The following is a 15,818-nucleotide window of genomic DNA, read 5'->3' as shown; positions in this document are numbered from 1 at the left end:
GTGCATATTTATTTGTTTTTCCTAAAGTTAATTAAGTATTTTAGGAAAAATTGTCAGCAAGCGTTGGTGGCCACACTCTGAGGCCACCAAAAAATTTGTTGTGAGAAACCCTGTCTTAAGCTCACCCCATGCTTAACTTTAAGCATATTCTTGAGTCCCATCAATTTCAATGCAACTTAAGCACATGCTTAAGTGCAGTCCTGAAGAGATTTGCTTTCATGAATCAGGGCCCCCAAACACCCTGAGCGGCAGAAGCTGTGTCAGTGAGAGAAGCTCACTGTGCACATTAGCGCTTATGCCAGCATAAGTTGTAGTGTAGACATAGCCCTAGAGTGCAACATTTACAACAACAAAAAACGAACTGGTTTTGCATGGTAAGAAAACGAAACCTGAAAAAAATCTCAATCTGAGTACTGACTGGATATGGAATACTCTTTGCTCAAAGGTATTCATCATTCCGCCTTCCAAGTAGCTATTTAGAAGGTCTGTTATAAATACCAAACTTATCTACTGTATCCCCAGTTCAGAGAGCAGGAATGCTCTCTGGGTCAGAACCGGTGTTCTGGTGTGAGATTATGATCTCTCTAGATGTATCTTTACCAAGGTGAAAATGCCATTTTGAATGTGCAGCTCTGTGTCTTCTCTGTTGTCCTTTTACCTCCATGTTAGACTGAAATTCCAAAGGGTACTGATATAAGGCTGACAACAGAGTCATTAATCCGGTTGGTCCTCTGTTCAAATACTAACATCCTAGACAACAGCTGGCCTCCCACCCAGAAGAATTGGTTTGTCTGGGGAGAGGCTGCCTGGCAACAAAGTAGGGGGTCTGTGATCACCTGAGGAGGCTGATCCAGGCATCAAATGACAGAGGGACTGAAAGGTTAATAAAAAGTCAGGAGCTTGTCTATTTGGGGTCTTCAGCCATTTTCACCAATCAAGCAGAGAGAAGCTACTGCAGAATCCTGATGAGGCAGGGAGAATCCTGCCTACCTGACCTATAGACCAGGGGTCGGCAACGTTCGGCACGCGGCTCACCAGGGTAAGCACCCTAGTGGGCCGGGCCAGTTTATTTACCTGCTGACACGGCAGGTTCAGCCAATCGTGGCCCCCACTCGCCGCGATTCGCCGTCCCAGGCCAATGGGGGTGGCGGGAAGCGGCGAGGGATGTACTGGCCGCAGCTTCCCACCGCCCCCATTGGCCCAGGACGGCAAACCACAGCCACTGGGGGCCGCGATCGGCTGAACCTGCCGCGTCAGCAGGTAAATAAACTGGTCCAGCCCGCTAGGGTGCTTACCCTGGCGAGCCGCGTGCCAAACGTTGCCGACCCCTGCTATAGACAGTCCCCCAACGACTCCAAGTGAAGGGAGAGCTAGAGTGAGGGGGCACTCTGTTCAGCATGTTTGTTATTTTCTAAATGAGCTATACTCTCTGGTGCTTTTTCTCTGTTAAGTAATGAAAAATGGTATGTTAGAATCCTCTGTGAAGTGTGTGAGGTGCTACAATTATCACATGCCCCAGAAAAGAAACTGTAAACCAGACGGCTCACATCTTCAGTAGGATTCTGGGGAATGTGCAAGAGCTGCAGGGGAAGGTTGGTAGAACTGAGTTTCAGGGTCTAGACCAGGGATGGTCAAACTTACTGACCCTCCAAGCTGCATACGATAATCTTCACAAGTTTGCGAGCCATGCCCCGGCAGGGGTGCCCCATGGGGCTGAAGTCCCAAGCTCCACTCCAGTCTGGCAGGTGGAGAATGGGGGAGCGTGGGCAGCTCTGTGAGCCGCATTTTAACTGTAAAAGAGCCGCATGCAACTCATGAGCCGCGGTTTGGCCACCCCTAGTCTAGACAGTTGTATAAGGGGGGTCCCAACTGCCAAGAGGGTTATCAGATAAGAAGTCTGCTCCTGGAGTGAATGCTAAAGATGCAAAGCCAAGGACAATGCCAAGACTCTGTCCAAGCCCCCAGCAAGCTAATAACACCTATAATTCCATGGCTTGATCCCTTACAGCAGTCTGGTGAATGCCCAAGTAGGGGCATTTGACTAAATTTGTAACACTTGGCAACCACTCAACCCCAACCCATCTGAAGGCAAGGGATGCAGTGCCTTGAACCCTACAAATAAATGGAGGGGGGTAAGATGATCTGGAAACACCATAAATTTCTTCCTCTTCTCTGAAAGCTGCTGAGGTATGCAAGGTGTGTGTGTGTGTGTGTGTGTGTGTACACAGATCTGCAGGGAGAATGGGAAGATCAATGCTCAAAAGAGCTGGCTTCATTGGATGTTCTCCTGATCAACCCAAGAATGCTCCTTCTGTCTACGTCTTCCACTCCATCCTCACCCATCAACAAGCTTTGGTTCTCTGTGGGGATGGATACAGTTGGGCTCTTGTCCGGCTTTTCCCATCCTCCATGCTAGGGACATCTCTAGCTGAGCACTCCTCCCCCACCTGCTCCCTTTCAAAGCTGTGAATATTTTTAGGCAGCTGCTTTTTAACGTATTAATAAGGTAGAAGAAAATGTCTTGATCTGAAGAACAGGAAGCTATAGTCAGAGTAAGAAATTACGTTTACTCAGCCTCAGAAACAAAGTATGACAGGAATGATTGGTATGCTGAAGGATACTCTCAACTCCTGCCATTCTATACAGCTAGAGTGCTTGCTACCCCAAAGAGGTCTTTGAAAGGCAACACAAAGCAGCCTATCTGGTGAAAAACTTACGTAGCTTTTCCTTCCCTCAGGAAAATACATGATAATGAGAACTGAAGGGTGGCAGATACAACTTTCTTAGACAAAGGCTTGAATTTTAACTTGACATCTGTCTGTGTAGGCATGGGGCTTGCATATTGCTTCATGTTGATGCTGCTGGTGGCAAGTGCTTTCCTGCGTCCAGAAGGCGATTCCTGAAAGTAAACATAAAACAACATGAAATAACTTTAAAAAATAAAATAAAGAGGTGAAGAGTTGTAACACAGAAACCAGCAGTTTCATAAAGAAGAAAAACAAACAAACTACCAAATAGATCAGCCTCATTCTTTTTCCAGTAGAGAGGCAGAGTGGTCCAGTGGATCGAGTAATACCTGCGAGACAGAAATTCCTCAGTTCTAAACCTGGTTCAGTCACAAAGGGCCCGATCCAAAGCCCACTGAAGACAATGGGAGGCTTTTAATTGTGCTCAGTGGGTCTTATCAGCCCTTAAATCACTACGGTTTAGATCCTGCACTATGATCCACATGGTGGACTATTACACTCCCTGAGGTCAATGGGATTCTGCATGGGCATAAGACTCTACCCACGCAGCTCCATTTGCAGGTTCATGCTCCGATTTCCCCTTTGGAAAACGGGGCTGGTAGTACTTACTCACCCCACTGAAGAATAGTGAAAATTAATATTTCTATGTTGCTTTGAAAAACATATAAAGTACTATGCAGTATTAAGTAGACAAGTAGTATTTTGAACTGCTACTAGAGTTTAAACATTGAATTTAATGTTGAAATGTTTTTCACGGCTATTTTCTTTCTAACAAACATAGTACATATACATCCTGAGTTGCAGATTTCTGGAGTTAAGATTGACAGTATTTCTAGAATGTCTATAAAATCTTTGGGAGAGAAAAAATTAGAGTAAGATCAAAGTCTGATTCACATTTGAAGATAGAGGTGTTCTAAAGAATTCAGATGTAAATTAATCTAAACTGCCTCTAAAAATCTACTACACAGTTTTGTCTACAACCCTCAGCATAACAGAAAAGAAATGATATGTAATAAAGTTCTAATGGAGGAAAGAAAAAAAGAAAGAAAAACTGCTGTTAACTTTTGAAAAATGTTCTCACAATAAAACTACATTTTACTGCGGTCGACAATTTGTCTTGAATAAAGACTACTAATTCAATCAAAACATTCAAGCATTCCTTTTCGAAGTACTTGACATTTCTGCCCAGTAGAATAAGTCAGAATGTAATATGTTATCCCCAAAGAATACCTTTTTTAAAAAACTAGCCTTATCTGTCAGATTATGCACAGGAATATTATACAGAACTATTAGTGCATGTAGATACCTTATGAATGAATTTCAAAAATGCATCAAACACTTGAGAAGGATTTAGGCCCTCTCAGAAGAAATACTTAAGAATATGCAAATACTCTCAACTGAATCAAGTTGAACAGATGCGACTATCGCAAACAATACAAGTGCTCTTTCCCTGGCCACGACTGTCAATCAAAGAATGAGATTAAAGGTTCAAGGTTCTGACAATGTGTAAAATGAAGAGTATGATGAGGGAGTTTCAATCTATTACACCGATATGAACAACAATAATCTGTTATTGTACTGTACCTTTAGAATAGCTAAATACTACAACTAATTTAGGATTCAAGATTTACTGCAGCATCTGTTCTGAAAGTAATGCGTGAGAACGGGCACAATATTTTTTTGTTTGTTCTCTATACAAATCTGAATACGGAGTTTGCTTCTTAACAACATTTACCTTGCATAATAATTCTTAGACTGCAGTGTTGTAATAGAGGCAAACAGTACCATTGAAGATCAGTTGTTTTCACTGAAAACCTTGAAAGAGGGCTGTTGTATATTGCTGTATTTGCAAGTTTCAGATTTTTCTGTTTATGGTCTGGATGCAATTTTTAATTTTAAAAAATTGGCTAAACCATTGCTTAGCTAATAGCTTAAGGTATTTTTAATAGTTTTAGAGAAAAATGTTTTGTAGTTTCTATTTTTGTCCCGTAGAATACCTAAAAAGGTCGTAGAAGATAGCACATGAATAATTACAAAAGTATAACTGATATAGCAAAAACTCGCACATGTACTTTTTTTGTCAGTCAGAAAAGAAGAAAATAAAAATTACAACAGTCTGACTTATGCTCCCATTTACAGAGAAACCAAAAATATACTATTCCATTGTGTGGACTATAATGGTCAGGAAATATTTGTCATATTTTGTACTCAGTTTCCTTTTTGAGTCAATTAGGATGGATTCATGCTTGCAACCATCACAAAAAATCCCACCTTAGTCTGTTCTAAAATTTTATAATTATGGCAACCGTTATTCTTATCTAGAGGGTAGCTATTTAATGTATATCTGGGATTGCTTTTCATCATTTTAATGCTTTCAAAACCAGGGCATCTGGTTTTGCTTAAACCCATTTACAATAAAATGACAGTCTGATTGAACTGATGAGACAACTACAAATAATGTATTAGAATACATATCTTGTTAGGTACCCACTCCTTTCCCCTAATTAACACACAAAAGGAAAAATCCGCTTGACTGAGGGGCAATGACAATCCGAAATGGAACAAATGAAATTTGCTCACCTACTCTCAGCCCTCTCGATAAGTTGCTGATCAGTACACACATGTATTTTGTTGCTGATCAACTGGGGTGTCTATTCTGATGCTGACAATGAAAACCAATCTCTCACCTTGGTATTCTTGAAATCACGACCAAATGGAAAAAGAAATGGATGCTCACCTAGCCTGTTACTAGGCTGAATTCTTCCTGTCTCTGCTAGTTGCACTCTACAATGCACTTTGTGAAAAGTGCATGTGACTGATGCTGTATGAGCTCCGCTTGCACTGAAGTATGGGGTACAAGTGTAGTTCATTGACATTTACATGAAACAGAGGGGGAAGACCAGCTTTCATTTGTGACAACACGTTTGAAATCCAGGTGGTCTCTGGCTAAGTTAACTTTAAAACCGTTTTTCCAGACCAGTTTCTAGCCCTGACTACAGCGGTTTTTGTGCCAGTGCAATGGTGCAAATCAGCCTCAAAGCCAGCCACCAGAGAATTCCCCCAGTCATCCCCAGTGCCGAGAAGAAGGTACATTTGCCATCCAATTACTTACAATTTTCTTGACCCTTTCATTGAGGGAAGTCCTAAAACACACATCATGGTCACCTAAAATTCTAACTTAATTATTTTGTACTTAAAGCCATGCTATGAATGGGAAGACATGTATGTAGGTTTGTTTGGGACCTGCTTTCAGGTAAGTGCACTTTGGGGAGGAAGAATGTGCTGGGTCTGTTTTTTGCCCTGATGCCAACTGAGAACAGTGGAGGGCGGGAGGTTCTGCTAGCCTACCTTCCCCTTTAAAAAGGACACTGTCAAGATGTTTAGAACCTAGATTGATTTTGCCATAAAACTTTTGGAATATAATTCCATGGAATATGCTTTCAACTATGACATACCTACTTTTCTTACATTGTCTTTGTTAAATTTATTAACAGCCACCTTTTATAGCATTCAAATGCACTATACAAAGAGACATTTTCTCAAAATTCGGCATGCTCTGAAAAGTAATATGGTCCAACTTACAGTGGCTGTCACTCTAGAATTGGAAAGGAACATCTTAAATCAGCAGAGAAAAGCAATAAACCAGGACAAAAGCATACAGATAAGATGTAGATGGGCAACTCCATCAGCAGGCCAGGATGAATGGTTTTAAATCAAAAGCACAATTTATAAAGCTACTACAATATATATAATTTTGCCCATATAAATATGGGCAAAATTATTAAAATACAGATTAGTATTACACCTGGTCTCATATGAGAACGACATATTTTATAGAAGAGAAACCAAGAAAGCTTATCGTATTTGTTTTTTCTTTTCTCAATGTTTTTCAAAACATTCTCTGATGCATTTTTATATATAAAATGGCAACCAGATCTTAAAACACGTAAGGCTCAATTATCCCTCCAAATATATCACATTACACGTGCATAAAAATTCAGTTTACAAGGTACTTGACAGTACACACCCATATATTTGTAGGCAGGATGGAGCTCTTAGTACAAAACTTGCTCAACCACTGAAATAAGACAGAATTAGTGAAGCATCATGTTTCTTTACAAATAACGATGCTGACATCCAAAATTACCAACTGGAAAATAACGATAAACATAAGGTACACAGCACAGCTAGAGGAAGGTAAAGCCCATATTTGGGTATTAGTAAGCAGTTCTAGACTGCTATAAGAGCGATACAGTTATCTAATGTATTTAGTCATTTACTTTTTTTCATACTATACGAGAGGGTGTTGGATCAGACAGTAATTCTTGTATTGGGGTACATGGACCACGGGTAGTCTGCAGAGAGCTGGTAAATATTGGCTTCACCTCCTTACTTCCATCTCATTCTACAGATGTCAAGGCTCTTCACTGTAGAAAAAAAATGAGAGCTTGGGCATCTAGAAAAACAGGCTGAATCCCCTCCTTTCCAGCTATCTCCATTTAGAGGGGAAAGAAATAGGAATAAAGGCAACAGATACAAATACATAAATATTTTCCTAATATTATTTTATCATGTAAGCAATTGCTATTGTTGCGACAGGACATTGTGTGAATTGGTGGGATTGTCATCTTTTGTAATCACAACGGGAAGCGATCCACATAATCACGAATGGGAAAGGATACAGTTCACAAGACCCCTCTGCTATCAAGATGAGTGTTACACTATAAAAAGAGTTTGAGATCCCCTCTGTTAGAAAAGGCCACACACAGAGATCAATTGTGAGATTTATGGGTAATTTGACAATATTTATTGACAATCTCATAGGGATTAGAGATAACCAAGAATAACTGGAACTGCAGATTTATTTTGAGTTAACGTCAAACACTCAAATATTGATATGCGTTCAGATATTTGCAATATTTTTTAAATAAAGTGGTATGTCAAAAGCCTGCTGAAACTCCTTTGAGTTTCGGTAGTTATTGTACAGCTCTGCTGACAGCAGAAAAAATATAGAAAATAAGAAAAACTTTTAGAAAGTACCTTAAAAATAAATATAGAAAGAAGTTTATTTGAAAGGAAAAAGAGCTCAAGTCTTGTTAAAACAAAACAAATATAAGCACATAAAATAAGATTCCCTTGATAGTGCCATCTGCTTCAGAAAACTTAAATTTCTTGAGAGTACTGAGTAAGGGCTGGCAATATATGTAACCCTTTAGTTTTTCTGAAAAAAGAAACCTATCAAGAAGCACATTTACACATACACAGAAACTGAGTTAAATATATACTTTTATACTCCCACACTACTTCCAGGAGAAAGCCTTCCCTGCTGGAAGATTCAAATTATAGCAAATTTGTGAATACATTTAATCATATCCTCCTCACTGCCCCCAGGATGTCTGCTAACTATGAGTAATCAAAAGCAAAGCCTGTTGTGTTATTAAGTTACGAGTGCAAAACCAACTCAAGTCAAGTCAATAGTTGATTGCTAGCAAGTGGATAACCTCGGACTATTCAGCAAAAACAACGAGGAGTTCTTGTGGCACCGTAGAGACTAACAAATTTATTTGGGCATAAGCTTTCGTGGGCTAGAACCCACTTCATCAGATGCATCTGACTATTCAGTGCTCAAATGAAAGGAGTTTCATGGTCTCACTCCAGTCCTCGTTGCATAAGCAATGACATCAAAATACCTTCACAAAATACCCACACGATTGGGACTATTGGCCTCACTGGTAATTTCAGGGGACAGGCAAATCTTTGAATGAGGATACAGACTCAATTATACGTTCACCTCTAGAGGTGGTCCCTTCATGTCAGGTCCTTAGATATATGGGCAGAATAGTGTATGAAAACTTGCACTACTACATTACCAGAACCTGGGCATAAAGGGAGGGCTTTAATTTTAGGGCTGCAAATTCAGCACCTTTCACAAGTATTAAATTCACAGATACTTAAGGTAGAACATGTATTTGCTTATTTCTTATAATAATTAGTCTGAACCCCTACACCAGTAGGATGGAATTCTGCTTGAAAGAGTCTACAGCTACTTTTGCACCAAAAATAAATCAATCAACCTCTAAGTCAGGGATTCTCAAACTGGGAGTCGGGACCCCTCAGGGGGTCATGAGGTTATTACATGGGGGGTCGCGAGCTGTCAGCCTCCACCCCAAACCCTGCTTTGCCTCCAGCATTTATAATGGTGTTAAATATATTTAAAAGTGTTTTTAATTTATAAGGGGGGGGGGGTCGCACTCAGAGGCTTGCTATGTGAAAGGGATCATCAGTACACAAGTCTGAGAACCACTGCTCTAAGTAATGATCTGAGCTGTCCACATTTCCCCTTGCTTTACAGGTCTACATTTAATATACAACAAATTAAAATATAGTTTTAAAACTTTAAAGGGACACTGCCAGTTAAATTTGACCCTGAAATGAAGTTTGTATAAAAAACAGTTTTTTGTTTGTTGTTTGTTTTTTTTAAAAACCCCAACTAAACAAATACACATCTTATTTCAACGTTTGCAACTCCAATGCTGCAGTATTGTGTTGTTTCATGACAGCTAGCATTTCTGGAATGGAAACAGACTATAAAACAAAAACAAAATGGATTACTTTATTTTCAATGTGCTGAGAGAAATGCAAATATCAAGCAAAAACTAATAAATAGTAAATTACATTTTTATATTTTCATTTTTAATCATATAAAATATTAGCAAGGTATCTATATGGTTTCTGTAGCACTTATCATTGCTGCATGAGTGTTTCCCACGCAGACAGATTAGAGGTCCGTAGTGGACTGCATGAAATCTTCTAGTCTCATCCTTTCCCTGCTTATAGCACAGGTCTATACTTTAAAAATATTCTGGCTTGGTGGAAAAGCTTTAGCAAAGTAGTTTAACACAAACCCAGAAGGTGGTCAAAATGCGGATCAGCCTTATCTCCTCTGGGAACTTTTCCACAGCCAAAACCCTAAACAAAGAATAATCCAGACTGGAAATTAAGTATGTATGGATCACTATGACCAGATAGGTTTCAGAGTAGCAGCCATGTTAGTCTGTATCCACAAAAAGAACAGGATCCGAAGAAGTGGGCAGTAGCCCACGAAAGCTGCATCCGAAGAAGTGGGCAGTAGCCCACGAAAGTTTATGCTCTAATAAATTTGTTAGTCTCTAAGGTGCCACAAGTACTCCTGTTCTTTTTATGACCAGACAGTCATCTGGGAGTAAGAGGAAGAAGTGACTATCTTCTGGTCTAGGCCAGTGGCTCTCAACCTTTCCAGACTACTGTACCACTTTCAAGAGTCTGATTTGTCTTGTTTACCCCTCCCTGCCCCAGGTTTCACCTCACTTAAAAACTACTTGCTTACAAAATCAGACAAAAATACAAAGGTGTCACAGCACACTATTACTAAAAAATTGCTTACGTTCTCATTTTTACCATACAATTCTAAAATAAATCAATTGGAATATAAATATTGTATTCACATTTCAGTGTATAGTATATAGACCATTATAAACAAGTAATTGTCTGTATGAAATTTTTGTTTGTACTGGCTTCGCTAGTGCTTTTTATGTAGCCTGTTGTAAAACTAGGAAAATATCTAGATGAGTTGATCTACCCCCTGGAAGATCTCTGAATACCCCCAGGGGTACATGTAGAGAACCACGGATCTAGGCTTAGCGATGGGTCAAACAAGAACCTAAGACAAACGGGGAAATGAGGAAGTGTCCCAGCTAGTTCTTTGAAGCATTTCCCACTTCCAGACAGCATTACATCACTTTAGTGTGGATTCAGTTTGAGCCAGCTATTATCATCCATGTGCTGATGTTCTAAAGGCATTGTGGAACCCTGGCTCTGGAAAACTATACACAACTGGGTATCATTGGTGTATTGTTGGTAGCAAAGCCTATATCATCTCACCACCTCTTCCAAATGCTCTCATGTAGATACGGAAGAGGAAGCCATACAGGATAGATCTCAAGGGTAGAGTCTTTGGAGGAAGAGCTGAGGATGCCCATCTCAACCCTCTGGCTCCTGTTGGACAGTAATGACTGGAGCCAATGGAGTGCTGCACCATCTACTCAGGCTATGCAAATATCATATAAGCAGGTCAGCAGCATTTTGTGTTAACTCAGTCAAAAGCGGAAGATGCCATGAGCACTGAGGCATGGCCTCCTTCGATTGCGTTGAGGAAGCCATCTTTTAATGCACCTAGGGCTATCTCCATGCCATGCCCTGTCTGAAGCCTGATTGAGAAGAACCCAGGATATTGGCAGATGTCACGAGTTGGTGCTTAGTTCTCACTACTATCTCCATTATTTTAGTGAAGAATGGAAGGCTGGAGAATTTTTCTGGATCCATTTTTGAAGGAGTTTGGCTGGTTCGCTTCTCTGAAAAGTGTCAATAATTTCTGTTAGCGGTGAACAGAGTTGTTTTATGATGTCCTCCACCAGCCAGGAAGGAAATAAGTATTTGGAACAGATGACTTAGCCTCTACAGTTTCACTGTGTGTAGTGGGGCCTAACTTTCTCCACAGGTCCTGCCTCATTCAGTATACTGGATATTCAGTGAATGAAGCAACTATTCATTATTTCTTTTTACCCTGTGTCAGTTACAGGCCTAGTTGCACATTTGATCCCTCTCTAGTCTCTGAATGCATCCCTTCAGGTGAGAGGCCCTGTATGTTTACCTCTCTCTAGCTGGAATGCCGTGATTCTCCCACTCTTAGAACGGGCCCCCAGGATGCAGCCCCTTGGGTAGCAATCATGATTATTTAGCAGGCCTGACTGGATTCCACTCCTGCAATTCTTCCCTTTCAGAGCTATCACCAGTAATTAAAACAGTGACCCAAAAGAGCTATTTCAAAATAAAGTATTGATTAATCTCAAAAGTAGGAACACACCAAAGCGTGAGAGAGAATGGATTTTTAAAGTAGCCTGTTTGCATATATAGCTTCTCTAAAGCCTTAGGTAGGCCTATCTTACCCCAGAACCCCAACTTCTAGAGTATGGGTTGACCTTTACTCAAAACCCTGACTCCCCACTTTAGATCCCTCCTTTTTAAGTCCAGCCAAGTCCTTTGTTTCCTCCTGTGTCTCCTGAGCCTAGTTAAACTGCTTTGGGTGCTCCTCAGAGGGTCAGAGATAGACTTCAAAGTGGTTGGTTTTCTGCGTTATCTCAGTTGTTTGCAAAGCAGTTATCAGGCCATTGTCCCCCTTTCTGCATACACTAGTCAGCTCCTGCTTGAATTAACCCCTTAGCACTGGCAATCGTAGATCCAAATCTGACAAAAATATGGAACATATAATAATATTTAATTATTACAAGTGGCTCCTACATCCTCCACACGCCAGTCATTCAATGTGTGGCCCCATGCCTATGTTGACCATCCAAATGCTACCCTGCACATAAAATTCTAATTTCCTCCCAGCATTTTTGTGATACTCATTATTATAGCATCTGAGCCGCACAAACATTAATGAATTTATCTTCACAATACCCTTGTGAAGTAGGAAGCTATTATCATCCTCACTTTACAGATGGGGAAATGAGCCAGAGAGAGTTAAAGGACAAAATCTGCAGAAGACTCCATGAATTTGGGGGGAGAGGGGGCTCAGTGATTTGGTGTCCAACTTGAGACATCTAGGACCTGATTTTTTAAAGGTACTATGCATTTGCAGCCACGATGTATTGTGCGGCAGCTGTAAGTGCTCAGAACTTCTGAAAATCAAACTCCAGATATCTCAAGCTGGGCACCCACAAAATGCTGAAAAAACAATTACGGTCACCTATGATACTTGTCCAGCATCACATATGCCAGGGACAGAATCCAGTTAAGGCACCATCAAATGCCTAAATTACAAAACCATCTTTTCTCTTCCTAATTCCCCTTATTTCACTCACTATGCATGTTCCAAGTTTTGCAGCAGATCAGGCAGGGGTCCTACAGGTGTGTGACAGAGATGTGTGGGAGGGGCCAATAATTGCCAGACTCCTAGGGTTAGGATATGATGCCACGCCCAATACTAAGGACTATGATATGCACACAGTTATTAACATTTAGATAATGTGGCCTTCTTGTTCCCATGCACCATTTCCTAGGGCAATATGTATTTTGGATGGGAGAAAACAGGAAGATAAGGAGAGGGATCCATTTTGTCTGTTTTTTTCTGGAGTTTCAATTCTGTGTGGCTGATTCAAAATGATGAGGGAGGCTCAGCGGACCCACTCAACATGCACAATGCAATTGGAAAGTTCAGTGAAACACAGAACAAGATATATTGTGCATGATCAAATGATGATTTTCTGGGGCTTATAATTAGACCAGATCTGGATGGATTTTCATGGGAACAGCATTCAGAGAAATTTATTAATACTGGCACCCATTTTCACTACCAAATATCTGACCTACTGATCAGAGATATTTCAGGGTCCCTTGATACAGGAAGCACATTTCATTCTTTCTTTCACTGCATAAAAGATTGCAAGAAGTATCAGACATCACAAAAGTTACCAAATCATAAGCACCAATTCTGCAAAGTGATCTACATGTTAAGTATCCATATGGTCACATCTCTTTGCATGATCAGGCTAATGTGAGTAAATAAAACAAAATACTAGTATATTCTCTCAGATGCTATTAAGAGACTTGCATGTTAGGTAGCACCTTTCTATTTGCCCACTACAGTGGACATGCACCCACAAAAGCTTATGCTCCAATACATCTGTTAGTCTCAAAGGTGCCACAGGACTCTCTGTTGTTTTTTACAGATCCAGACTAACACGGCTACCCCTCTGATACTTGACACCATGAACAAAACACTTCTATCAGACTTGTCATTATGGGCAAAATGTTTATACTTGTGTGCCTAAGGACAGGCACCTGAAGTGATACAAGGCACTTATATAAGCAACCTGATTTCTCTTGAAGTCAACAGGAGTTATGAGCTCTCAGCACTTTGAAAAAGTTAGCTCATGATTCTAGTTTGGTCTATAGAGTAACACATGACCCATAAGACAATATCAAAAACACTACTCCTGGGCAAATTCTGCACCACTGCACACATGCAGAATTCATGTCTCATGCAGAATTTTTTTTCTCTGCAGAAAATACATTCTGCTGGAGAGGTGCTGCAGTTACACCTTTTACCTACCAGCGGCTGCCGTGGCTCCAGCACAGAGGGCAGTTGCTCCCAGTGGGGAGAGGGAGGTGAAGAAACTGCATTCCTCACAGCACCCAGTCCGTGGGGCCAGGTGAGGAGGCACAGGAAACGGGGGGGGGGGGGAATGGACAACATGGGGCACATGGGGTTGCCGGGGGTCATAGACTGGGGTTCAGAAGGACTAGTGGGGGTACAGACTGGGGTGGGGGCTGAATGAGAGTGGGGGTGCAGGGCCACATGGGAACAGGAGGGAAGGGCTGGCTGAGTGGGGGTTGGTTACCACCTGGCTGGTATTTGACCAGCCTGGACAGTTTTTTTTATGGATTTGCCAGTTGCCAGAAAAATAATTTAATCTGCCTCATGGAGAGGTAGGGAGGAATTTATGTGGGTCTAAAGATTTGCGTTATCATCAGAATACACTGGGATATCTAATGTTAAAGGTTTCTGTGTCCAGTTGATGATCTTGCACTGTTCCCACTTCCACAGTTTAAGACAAGAGATAACAGATCAAAACTGTTCAAAATACCGCAGCGGTCTGCCCACCAACACGCAAGCACATCATGTGCATGTGTGAAAGTGAGTTTGAGTCATGCGAGAGTGAGGAAAAGTAGACGACGATACCTTATGGAAGATAAGGGTGATGGTGCAAGTGATCTACTAAACCCCCACCCAAAAGCTTGCATAAGAAACTTCACATTCAGTGACAGCTGACTAAATGAAATAGACTACAAAGACTGGCTGGCAAAATGTGCCGATAAAACGAATTGTTTTATCAATCTTATCTGTGTGCGCTCTCTCTCTAGATACTATAAGTGGCTGTTGAAAGGAGGAGTCGGTTGTGGAGTTGCCTTGTGGTTGGAGTTGCGGCAGGCTTGTGGGGGCAGCGGGTGCTGGGTTTTTTGCATTTCAAAGGTGGTAACCCTACTGGGGGTGCAGGGATACATAGGGATAGTGCAGGAGGAGGTGGCTGAGTAGGGGTGCAGGGCCATATGGGGACGGCAGCTGAGTCGGGGTGCAAGGACATATGGGGTGGAGGGTGCAGAGAGGGGGGGGGGCAGATATGCCTGACTGAATGAAAGAGACTAGGATCAGCCAGCGTCTGCACGGGAGAAGCTCCCCAAATCTCTAACAACCCCCTCCCCACAAAAAAACAAAACAAAATAAAATCCTGTTCCATACTTCTCCCACCCACACCCAACAACCCTCCAAGTTCACTCACAGACTTCTTCCTAGCAATTACTTCCCTCTCACTCAGATTCTCTGTTACCCCTGACCTCCCCAAGTCTTAGCTCTGATTCTGAGGGGTGAAGGAAATACATTTCTGTATTTTAAATGAATTATTACTCCAAGTTCTGTATTAATATGCCTAGCAAATAATCTATTTGTCAAAAATATTTCCTGAATCTTTTATGTTGTCTGTATTGTTACAGACACACTTGCTGATAGGTATTTTGAAATAAGTTACCAAAATAGTTGAAACTGGCATGACTGTAATATTTTGACAAATAAAATATGCAGAATTTTGCAAAATTTTAAAATATTGTGCACAGAATTTTTTATTTTTTGGTGCATATTTCCCCCAGGAGTAAAACACTTTGTCCAGTGCTACCAAATTATTGATCTCTTTTATAATTCCAGAAAACTTTCCAGTTTGTGTCTCAGTGCATTTCTGCCCATTTTTGCTGCTTCTCAGGAATGGCCTGAATGAAATGGTGATTTAATAGAGTTTTGGCTTAAATGCTATTTATAACAACAATCACAAAAAAAAAAAAAAACTTTCTAATTTGTTTATTTTCTGTAACTACCCCACTTCTTGATATCAAGTCTTCGTCAAGGTTAATACAAAAAGAATATACAACTAAGAGTTAGCTCCATATAATTTACCACCTCCTAATGTCTACAAAGTTAGG

At 40.9% G+C, this 15,818-nt stretch overlaps 1 protein-coding gene across 12 annotated transcripts in view; it reads right to left on the bottom strand.

Moving 5' to 3' along the window:
• EHBP1 (EH domain binding protein 1) overlaps positions 1 to 15,818 on the bottom strand; it is a 332,067-nt gene that overhangs the window by 178,427 nt on the left and 137,822 nt on the right. For all 12 annotated transcript variants that reach the window (XM_054022444.1, XM_054022446.1, XM_054022451.1 and 9 more), the window contains exon 6: positions 2,718 to 2,899. In XM_054022444.1, coding sequence (XP_053878419.1) covers positions 2,718 to 2,899 — 182 coding nt within the window. The remainder of the gene's footprint in view (positions 1 to 2,717; positions 2,900 to 15,818) is intronic.

The sequence above is a fragment of the Malaclemys terrapin genome, chromosome 3, assembly GCF_027887155.1.
Source record: "Malaclemys terrapin pileata isolate rMalTer1 chromosome 3, rMalTer1.hap1, whole genome shotgun sequence".
Taxonomy (NCBI): Eukaryota; Metazoa; Chordata; order Testudines; family Emydidae; genus Malaclemys; species Malaclemys terrapin.
Note: the sequence above shows the minus strand (reverse complement) of the source record. Positions and strands in the feature narration are given on the sequence as shown.